Source organism: Schistocerca gregaria, chromosome 8 (assembly GCF_023897955.1).
Source record: "Schistocerca gregaria isolate iqSchGreg1 chromosome 8, iqSchGreg1.2, whole genome shotgun sequence".
Taxonomy (NCBI): domain Eukaryota; kingdom Metazoa; phylum Arthropoda; class Insecta; order Orthoptera; family Acrididae; genus Schistocerca; species Schistocerca gregaria.
Window position 1 is genome coordinate 199,739,676 of NC_064927.1, and position 11,815 is coordinate 199,751,490.

The 11,815-nt window shown below is 46.5% G+C and overlaps 1 protein-coding gene across 1 annotated transcript in view; it reads left to right on the top strand.

The window, feature by feature from the left end:
* LOC126284339 (trypsin delta-like) overlaps positions 1–628 on the top strand; it is a 46,487-nt gene extending 45,859 nt beyond the window's left edge. The window contains exon 3 of the mRNA XM_049983191.1: positions 78–628. Coding sequence (XP_049839148.1) covers positions 78–476 — 399 coding nt within the window. The 3' untranslated portion in view covers positions 477–628. The remainder of the gene's footprint in view (positions 1–77) is intronic.
* The last annotated feature ends 11,187 nt before the right edge of the window (positions 629–11,815 follow it).

Below are 11,815 nucleotides of genomic sequence, written 5' to 3' on the forward strand. Positions count from 1 at the left end.
ACGCTTCTCAATTGCGCCTAGCCTCACGCGTCTCCATTCGCGCCTAGCCTAATGTGTGCGACGCTTACGTTGTGCAGGTTTCCGAGCCCTTCCCGCTGGGCCCCACCGTGCAGCCCGTGGACCTGCCCGCGGACGGCTACGATCCTCCGGCTGGGCTGGCCGTCACCGCCACCGGCTGGGGCGCCACCCTGGACGGCGGGGCGGCGCTGAAGCTGCAGAGCGCCGACCTCGAGGTGCTGGACCGGTCCGAGTGCGAGGCGCGCCTGGGCGAAGTCCACGAGGTGACGGAGAGCATGCTGTGCGCCGGACACCCCAGCCGCGGCGTGTGCTACGGCGACTCGGGGAGCGCGCTGGTGCACGCCGGCGCGCAGCTGGGCGTCGTCTCCTGGGGGAACTCCAGCTGCCTCGGACCCGTCGCCGTCTACGGCAACGTGGCCAGCGCCAGGGCCTGGATCAGGGGCACCACTGGAGTCTAGCGTGCCGCTCCCGCTCTCCAGCCTTTCGTGGCATGTTCCTGAGTCCAAACTGAAGTCCAGCTGTGTTGAGTGCCTTTCTTTGTGTTTCTCTACATAAATAATTATTTTGCATATTGGACTATGTAAATGAAGGATATGAATATGTTAATAAAGGTAACTTTATTTTGTAAAGGCAATTCATGTAACTAAATGTCTAAAATCACTACGCCCCAGTTACAGGTCCGCCTCCGCAGCGTAGCGGTACCATTACCGCCTACCAAAAAAATGGTTCAAATGGCTTTGAGCATCTACATCTACATCTACATCCATACTCCGCAAGCCACGTGACGGTGTGTGGCGGAGGGTACCCTGAGTACCTCTATCGGTTCTCCCTTCTATTCCAGTCTCGTATTGTACGTGGAAAGAAGGATTGTCGGTATGCTTCTGTGTGGGCTCTAATCTCTCTGATTTTATCCTCATGGTCTCTTCGCGAGATATACGTAGGAGGGAGCAATATACTGCTTGACTCTTCGGTGAAGGTATGTTCTCGAAACTTTAACAAAAGCCCGTACCGAGCTACTGAGCGTCTCTCCTGCAGAGTCTTCCACTGGAGTTTATCTATCATCTCCGTAACGCTTTCGCAATTACTAAATGATCCTGTAACGAAGCGCGCTGCTCTCCGTTGGATCTTCTCTATCTCTTCTATCAACCCTACCTGGTGCGGATCCCACACTGCTGAGCAGTATTCAAGCATTGGGCGAACAAGCGTACTGTAACCTACTTCCTTTGTTGTCGGATTGCATTTCCTTAAGATTCTTCCAATGAATCTGTCTGGCATCTGCTTTACCGACGATCAACTTTATATGATCATTCCATTTTAAATCACTCCTAATGCGTACTCCCAGATAATTTATGGAATTAACTACTTCCAGTTGCTGACCTGCTATTTTGAAGCTAAATGATAAGGGACCTATCTTTCTATGTATTCGCATCACATTACACTACATTGAGATTCAATTGCCATTCCGTGCACCATGCGTCAATTCGCTGCAGATCCTCCTGCATTTCAGTACAATTTTCCATTGTTGCAACCTCTCGATACACCACAGCATCATCTGCAAAAAGCCTCAGTGAACTTCCGATGTCATCCACCAGGTCATTTATGTATATTGTGAATAGCAACGGTCCTATGACACTCCCCTGCGGCACACCTGAAATCACTCTTACTTCTGAAGACTTCTCTCCATTGAGAATGACATGCTGCGTTCTGTTAGCTAGGAACTCCTCAATCCAATCACACAATTGATCTGATAGTCCATATGCTCTTACTTTGTTCATTAAACGACTGTGGGGAACTGTGTCAAACGCCTTGCGGAAGTCAAGAAACACGGCATCTACCTGTGAACCCGTGTCTAAGGCTCTCCGAGTCTCGTGGACGAATAGCGAGAGCTGGGTTTCACACGACCGTCTTTTTCGAAACCCATGCTGATTCCTACAGAGTAGATTTCTAGTCTCCAGAAAAGACATTATACTCGAACATAATACGTGTTCCAAAATTCTACAACTGATCGACGTTAGAGATATAGGTCTATAGTTCTGCACATCTGTTCGACGTCCCTTCTTGAAAACGGGGATGACCTGTGCCCTTTTCCAATCCTTTGGAACGCTTCGCTCTTCTAGAGACCTACGGTACACTGCTGCAAGAAGGGGGGCAAGTTCCTTCGCGTACTCTGTGTAAAATGGGACTTAATGAGGTCATCAGTCCCCTAGAACTTAGAACTACTTAAACCTAACTAACCTAAGGACATCACACACATCCATTCCCGTGGCAGGATTCGAACCTGCGACCGTAGCGGTCGCGCGGTTCCAGACTGCTGGCCGGAGTGGCCGAGCGGTTCTAGGCGCTTCAGTCTGGAACCGCGCCACCTCTACGGTCGCAGGTTCGAATCCTGCCTCGGGCATGGATGTGTGTGATGTCCTCAAGTTAGTTAGGTTTAAATAGTTCTAAGTTCTAGGGGACTGATGACCTGAGATGTTAAGTCCTATAGTACTCAGAGCCATTTAGTTCCAGACTGGAGCGTCTACAACCGCTCGGCCACTCTAGCCGGCTTACCACCAACCACGCAGGGATCCCAGGTTCGGCTCCCGGCAGGTGACTGGATGCTGTGTGTCCTTCTCTCTCTGTATGTCAATAATGTCATCGGTTCTGACCCATTGCAAATATCATACGTCTGCTGATGACCTCCAGTTGTATCTAAGTGCGAAACCAAGCAATCTTAAGAAAGCTATTGAAAATTTCAATACTGACCTCGATGCACTATCAAAATGGGCACAGGACTTAGGACTAAAACTAAACCCATCTAAAACCCAACCGGTACTTGTTGGTCACTCTAAGCTCATTATCCCAATTCATCGGGAATCCGTACCATTTCTTATCCTAAATGGAACAAATATTTTCTCTCCCTCAGCAAAGAGTTTGGGAGTAATAATAGATGAAAATCTAAATTGGACAGAGCACGTAACTGCAGTGTGCAAAAAAGCATCAGCATCCCTTCATGTCCTACAAAAATATAAAACACTCATCCATTTCGATCTGAAAAAGAAATTAGTACAAACGCTTATACTCATAATCATTGACTACAGCGATTTCATCCTACAAGGCCTCTCCCAGGAAAATTCGCGACGTCTGGAACTTGTTATGAATGCCTACGTCCGATATATCTGTGACGTTCGACTTTTTGATCACATTTCACCAACATATGCAAAATTGTCCTGGCTGCGTGGAGACAAACGTAGAGATTTCCATACACTCTGTCTCATCTACTGCCTTATAAATGTACACTGTCTCTCATATCTCTCCTCGTCCTTAACGCTTATGTCGGAACAACATGACAGAAACACACGTTCCCATCACAATAAAATCCCCTCTGTTCAAGTGCATCGCTCAGTCGCCTTCTCCAAGTCATTTACAGTAGCGGGAACCCGACTCTTGAATAACCTCCCTCGTTATGTTAGAGAACTTAAAATCATGTCCGGCTTCAAAAAACAGTTAATGATATATCTACTTAAGCAACAGTAATGTCTTCCTTTGTACATGAATGCCCTTCATCTCATTACTTCCCTCTTGCCCCCTCCTTAAATCTCCCTTCCCCAAAACTCGCTATACTATTAAACATCTGCTTTACACACCAAGATATTAATGTACATCTGCACAAATCTTCATTACTATTGCCAATTTTTCTCATGTTTATCATTATTATTTGATTTTTTTACTGTTATTATTATTGCTTTCATCATAATTTGTATGTATAGCACCTGTTGTAAACATACAGCCAGCATTTACTTTATTAGGTCTTAGTCATTACTCTTTATTCATATTGTAACAAGAGTAATCTAATTTTCTTATTTAAACTATTGTCATGGCGTAACTCTGACGTGTGGAATGCTACATGTGTGGAACACTGGTCCGATGTAAGAGAGGGAATGATGGCCCTAAACTGATCAGGTTAAATAAATGAATCATTGACTCGCAAGTCGCCGATGTGGCCTCACCTAAAAAGACTTGCAGTACGGCGGCAGAACTCCCCCAAATGGGGGTTGGCTTAGACAGCCCCCAAAAATTTGATTTACGGTATTGAACTATTGACTGAATTTAAAAATTTCAAATGCTGTCGTAATCTACTCAAAAAGTAAATCTCCCGATCCCTTAAAGAATTGAATTCTCATGTATAAAGTAGCTCCATACTTCTAATTATTTTACAAATGAGTTAATGTGTTAATTGGACGTTACGCATTTGCATGCCTGCGGTATCAGCGGTACTAAAGCACATGACGACGTTTCCTGCAGGGAGATGTTGCGTGCATTTAAATGCACGGATGGCGTAGGAATACGAGGGGCGTTTGAAAAGTCCGTGCAAAAATAAAAACTACTTATGTGGTTGGGGTAAACCTTTTTTTATTTTTCGACATAGTCTCCTTTTAGACTTATGCACTTGGTCTCACGCTGTTCTAATTTGTTGATCCCTTCCAAATAATAGGCATTGAAGTTAAAATCTTCTGGGTTATTAGCCCGCGTCACGTTTTTTCTAAAATGTTAGACGTTTCGACCCGTCTGCTGGGATCTTCCTCAGGATCTTAGTGTCGACTACTGTTAGAACACTGTCAGAGACGAGTGTCACGTCCACTTATAAAGCGGGAGTTTTCTGGCGTTCGTGCTGGAAAAGTGATGCTATTGGTTAAAATTCATATGGATGCCGTTGCTGGGCCATAGTCATACTCTAATACTCCCGCTCTGACGCAGAAGGGGCGTTGGCAGCTCATCTCCTGTGGATGCCATTGGCGGTCTATCGTCATTGGATAGGAAGGGCTATTCCTCACCTATGCTGGAGAAGGGTTATTGGCTGAACTGCCTGCTACCGCAATTGGTTAGTCGTCATCAGTGGCTAGATTCAAAGCGGACAAAGCAAGAGAGGGGGAATGTTTGCCCAAAATATTATTGCCCGCCGAGATGACTAGCAGCGCGTTGTTTAGGCCGCTCACACACCGCGGCATTGTTCAAGTCTGCAAAATAGCTGTTATTTGCTGCATCACCTCCTCGTTTGAATAAATTCTTTGTCCTGCGAGCCATTTCTTCAAATTGAGGAACAAATACACTCCTGGAAATGGAAAAAAGAACACATTGACACCGGTGTGTCAGACCCACCATACTTGCTCCGGACACTGCGAGAGGGCTGTACAAGCAATGATCACACGCACGGCACAGCGGACACACCAGGAACCGCGGTGTTGGCCGTCGAATGGCGCTAGCTGCGCAGCATTTGTGCACCGCCGCCGTCAGTGTCAGCCAGTTTGCCGTGGCATACGGAGCTCCATCGCAGACTTTAATACTGGTAGCATGCCGCGACAGCGTGGACGTGAACCGTATGTGCAGTTGATGGACTTTGATCGAGGGCGTATAGTGGGCATGCGGGAGGCCGGGTGGACGTACCGCCGAATTGCTCAACACGTGGGGCGTGAGGTCTCCACAGTACATCGATGTTGTTGCCAGTAGTCGGCGGAAGGTGCACGTGCCCGTCGACCTGGGACCGGACCACAGCGACGCACGGATGCACGCAAAGACCGTAGGATCCTACGCGGTGCCGTAGGGGACCGCACCGCCACTTCCCAGCAAATTAGGGACACTGTTGCTCCTGGGGTATCGGCGAGGACCATTCGCAACCGTCTCCATGAAGCTGGGCTACGGTCCCGCACACCGTTAGGCCGTCTTCCGCTCACGCCCCAACATCGTGCAGCCCGCCTCCAGTGGTGTCGTGACAGGCGTGAATGGAGGGACGAATGGAGACGTGTCGTCTTCAGCGATGAGAGTCGCTTCTGCCTTGGTGCCAATCATGGTCGTATGCGTGTTTGGTGCCGTGCAGGTGAGCGCCACAATCAGGACTGCATACGACCGAGACACACAGGGCCAACACCCGGCATCATGGTGTGGGGAGCGATTTCCTACACTGGCCGTACACCTCTGGTGATCGTCGAGGGGACACTGAATAGTGCAAGGTACATCCAAACCGTCATCGAACGCATCGTTGTACCATTCCTAGACCGGCAAGGGAACTTGCGGTTCCAACAGGACAATGCACGTCCGCATGTATCCCGTGCCACCCAACGTGCTCTAGAAGGTGTAAGTCAACTACCCTGGCCAGCAAGATCTCCGGATCTGTCCCCCATTGAGCATGTTTGGGACTAGATGAAGCGTCGTCTCACGCGGTCTGCACGTCCAGCACGAAGGCTGGTCCAACTGAGGCGCCAGGTGGAAATGGCATGGCAAGCCGTTCCATAGGACTACATCCAGCATCTCTACGATCGTCTCCATGGGAGAATAGCAGCCTGCAATGCTGCGAAAGGTGGATATACACTGTACTAGTGCTGACATTGTGCATGCTCTGTTGCCTGTGTCTATGTGCCTGTGGTTCTGTCAGTGTGATCATGTGATGTATCTGACCCCAGGAATGTGCCAATAAAGTTTCCCCTTCCTGGGACAATGAATTCACGGTGTTCTTATTTCAATTTCCAGGAGTGTAGTAGTCAGAGGGAGCAAAGTCTGGAGAATGTGAAACGAGGTGGAATCCAATTTCCATTAATTTTGCGACCACAACTGCTGAGCTGTGTGCTGGTGCATTGTCGTGATAGTAAATAACTTTTTTGCGGACCAATCGCCGGCGTTATTCTTGCACCTCGGTTTTTAAACGGTCCAATAACTATGAATAATATGCACCTGTAACAGTTTTACCCTTTTCCAGATAGTCGATGAGGATTATCCCTTACGAATCCCAAAAGACACTCGCCTTAACCTTTCCGGCCGAAGAATTGGTCTTCGCCTTTTTTGGTGCAGATTATCCCTTGGTAACACATTGTTTAGATTGTTGTTTGGTCTCAGGAGTATAGTAATGTATCCATGTTTCACCCACAGTGACAAAACGACGCTTAAAGTTCTGCGGGTTCTTCTTGAACAGCTGCAAATCATCCTTTCAACACTTCATACGATTCCGTTTTTGGTCAAGCGTGAGCAACCGTGGAACCCATCTTGCGGATAGCTTTCTCATGTCCAAATGTTCATGCAAAATATTATGTATCCGTTCAGACGAGATGCCCACAGCACTAGCAATCTCAAGCACCTTAACTATTCTGTCGTCCATCACCATATCATGGGGTTTATCAATGATTTATGGAGTCGTAACCTCCACAGGGAGTTCAGAACGTGTGCCCATATTGCACACTTCAAAAATTTTGAAACCACTTATAAACTCTTTTAATTGAAGGTGCAGAGTCACCGGAATATTTATCACGCTTCTCTTCAGTCGCCTGAAGCGTTTTGTCTTTCACACAGTAATGTTTAATCATCACGCGAAATTCTTCTTCTTCCATTTTTTGACAATCACTCGACTTCCTTGATTCACGCGAATGCCAAACGCGGAGAAATAGACCAATATGGCTGAAATTTTGTGTGCGTTCTTTCCAAAGATGCTACTAACGAAACATGATCTCGATACGCGCCGGTGGTGCCACCTCTCGGACTCTGCACGGACTATTCAAACGCCTCTCGTATGCCCTCCGCACAGCATGATTCGCGCGGTGTCGTTGCACGGATATTTGATGTGGGCACTCTAGTCGGACATTGCTATGTTACGCGGAGGCAGCTGCGTGCATGCGACAGGTCCGTGTTGTCCAGCAAGCTAGCGATGCTCATATGCAGCTGGTCGGCGGCTCTGTGAGGCGGTAGGCACTGTGGTGTGGACATGGAGGATACTACAGGTGTTTTGAAACTCTGCAACGCAACTAGTTAGCCATTCAGGTACTCTTAGATAAACTAAACTCCTCTCACCATTCGCTCTGCGAATATGATTTAGTCTCTTTATGTTGCTGCAAAACCAGTAAACCGTTGTCGCTTGAACAATCGTAACTTCCAAGAGCCATTTAGATACGTTGTAAGTGTGGCTGCTTCTATGTTGGCAGCGCTGTGTAGCGCTTTGCATTGGATCTCTGACTGCGCTTTCCTTGTAGGAGGCTCTGTGGCTAGTTGGTCTCGTTATTGGAAGTTTATCGCCAGTAGTGTTGGGCAGTTAGAAGTTAGTCGCCAGCAGTGATGGAAGTACTGTTGGGCAGTTGGATGTGAACAGCCAGCAGTCATGAATGTTTGATGTGAGAGGTTAGCATTGATGGAGGGTAGAGGTCTGAAGTGTTGGCGAAGGCTAACGGTCTGGAAGTATCCGACGTGGAGATTGAAAATTATTCATGATTATATATCTTTGTACTAGATGTCAATGACGATTTATAGCCGTGTTTGAATTGGATGTCACATTATTAAGGTAAAAAAAAATACGTTATTTGGTTTGCAACGGAATCTCTCGTTTGCTAACCACATGCCTATTAGTAGTTAGTGGCTTTAGTAGTTAGAATCTTTTATTTAGCTGGCAGTATTGACGCTCGCTGTATTGCAATAGTTCGCATAATGAAGATTTTTGTGACGTAAGTGCTTAATGAAATGTATAGGTTATTCTTAAGATTTGTTTTTAGACAGGGCCATTCTTTAGGATTAATTACTTGAAGCCAGGTTGTAATTTTTTTGAGTAGTCATATTGCGTTGCGCTAGTATATAGTGGGTCAGTGTTGATAAGAAAAAGTGAAGAGAAGGTAGGCTTAGTACGTTCAATTTTACTCAGCTGTTTCAGAATCAAGTAACGTAGAAGTTTTATCTTCTCAGTCATTATGCAATTTAAGTACAGAGACATTGAAATGAAGAAGTTTCAGCATCCTATGTCTTTGTTCGTTCTAGGCATCCTAATAATGCTGTCTTTTCCGTTCCACGATCCTCACCACAGTATGAACACTCCCTGCTATTATTATCTTGTATCACGCTTAACGCATTAGTTTTCAGACGCTTACCCTTTTCATTTCTCTATTTCCCTATGTTCTTCTACACGATTCTACATATCTCCGCTTGGACACAGTACATGTCCAGCCGCTTCGGTAGAAGTGTCTTTAATACATTCTGATAGTTCATTATGTACGTGGTCATTTTGACCCACGATCTATTCGTGGATAACAATGATATTTTTATCAGTTTCCTTCTGAACGACGTGTTTCACACTCCCGATCAGCTCATTGAAATTAAGATATCCCCTTTAATCTTAGACTTTTTTCCCCGAGTTTCGCGAATGTGATCGTTTATCCTGTAATGTGTATTCTTAATATGAGTGCTAAAGGTAGTTAACTCAGAACTTGCCTTTCAAATCAGGTTTTGTATTTTACGATTCGTTTCATCATTTCAGGTCTCTAAATCTGTTATCTCTGTTTTAGTACTATCTAACTTCCGATTTATTTCTTAATTTGAGGTCTTTAAACTGATTAACTGTTTATTAGTACTGTCTAATCTCTACGATATTGCACTGCCTGTATTATTCCAACTTCTGTTGAACATGCATGAGTGTCCGAACGAGCAGGCACTGTGGCATCTACAGCCGTCGTGAAATACATGAAATGTGTTCGCAGTTGCGAATATGGACTACCATCAGATGTGTAATGGAATGTAGGCACGTGGTTGACGGAATATGGACTTTTGGGTCTGCCCATGAGTCTCTCTCGGATAGTCAAAAGTCTACGATGCCGACTTGCCCAGTACTAGGAACCCTATGACACGTGGTATTTATCGTCTTATCGAGAGAAATTTTGCTCTAAATTTTGAGTAAAGTCGATATCCTATTATCGCTTGACGTTCTGTGCACCATGTCCTCCTCGACACCTCCTCGTGCGACCTGGTATCGCGTTGTTAATGCCCAGATTCTTAGCTGGGTGGTGCTGTGCTTGCCTCCCATACAAGCGGGCCCGGTTTCGATTCCCGGTCGGGTTGGAGATTTTCGCCGCTCGTGGAGTGGATGTTGTTACCCTCATCACCATTACATCTTCATTACCGGCGCGCAAGTCGTCCAATGTGGCGTCCAATGGAATAAGACTTGCACTTGGCGGCTGAACATCCTCGAATGGAGCCTCCCGGCTAACGATGCCATACGCTTATTTCCATTTTTGGTTCTTAATGGGAAATACAGGACACAATTTCGTCTACACGCCATTAACATGGCAGATTCGCCACTTTGCCCTCGTTGTCACACGCTTGGTACGGACGAACATCGACTGATGTGTGGATCTTCTGCAGAGGTGTGGCAGCTGGTTCAGAAAATGCTTGTCCTCCTCCTACGAATGGTTCCCCATGCCATTACATCCAAGACACTTATGTTCCCAGATGAGACTTACGTGCCAACTTTTTGGGTAGAGCCTTCTTCGACTCCCCACTGCAGTTCGGGCGCCCCGGCTATAAGAAGATGATTTCAGTGTGAGTGTGTAATAGCAGGACTCGGTCAAGTGTACCGGCAAAGTTGAATATTCTTCGCGAAGACGCGCCCGCAACTTGCCTGGCTGCCTTGAGATTCGGAGTGCGTCTACCCACAAGTTGGCTGGGCGCCGATGCCATTCTGTTTGTTTTGCCAGGAGGGTTCAAAAATGGTTCAAATGTCTCTGAGCACTATGGGACTCAACTGCTGTGGTCATTAGTCCCCTAGAACTTAGAACTACTTAAACCTAACTAACCTAAGGACATCACACACATCCATGCCCGAGGCAGGATTCGAACCTGCGACCGTAGCAGTCGCACGGTTCCGGACTGCGTGCCTAGAACCGAGCGACCACCGCGGCCGGCGCCAGGAGGGTGTTTTTAATTCCATTTTCGTTTTGTTTGTTATTGATGCTAATTGCACGTCATTATTTTTCGCATGGAGGGCATCCTATGTGATCTAAATAAATAAAAAAAGGATATGATATTCTGCTTTGGAAAAAAAGTGAAGAAATATTAATGTTTTGAAGATATATTTTTAAAAATAAGGCGACCGCTCGCGATAAGCTGGAAATCCGTATTCAGCTCTCGGATAGGCACAAATTTTTACTGTCGTCATTCCATTATACAGCTGATGGTCGTCCATATTTGCAACTGCGAATACATTTCATGTGCCTAATTTCTGTTTATCACTCTTTTATACAAAGGTCATCGTTTCATATCCATAACACTGTCTTCTGATATGACTGCTATTAATTTAAAACTTGGATCTTTGTACCATTATCATATACGATTATAGTAACCCATGAGCCTCACTGGCAAAGTTATGTCTGTTTCTCCGACATATCACGGTACACATGTATTGTCTGTCATTGTGAATTGCACTCACCGAGTAAGTTTACACTGATGGAGAGCTGCCTAGTGGTGCAGGCTGCAACCCGGCAGCAGCTGTAGTGTCTTCGTCTGTACTACCTGGTTAGGACGCGCAGAACTTTTGCCAGAGAAGTCAGGTCGATGAAGGCGCCCAGAGGACGTGTTACTCCTCGATGCCGCTGTTGCCTGGGCGCGAAGAGTCGGCGGCGGTCCTTCCAGGCTGCTGCTACCCAGAATGCCAAATTTCTCTATCAACAGCGCTCCTCGCCACGTCGGTCGCCCTGCTGGTAGCACCAGGACACACTGCGCATTGTGGCCGTTGTTCGTTGGCCAGACGACGAAAGCGTGATCCCTCACTGGACTCACTCACTCTCCTCTCAAACTGTGCATCAGTCGACGTCTGTTCTTGCGTTTCGTGGTCACGGCCGCCACGAGCAGCTCCACGTGACCCTCTTTCTATTTTTTTTTTTTTACCATACAACACCGGTAATCAGTTAGGCATGGTAATCCAGCCTAACCGTATTAGACTTTCTTCGTTGAGAGGTACACGACAACGAATCTGAATTACGTAAGTGAATTAATCAGATTAACTTTCTACAGGTTCAATGTA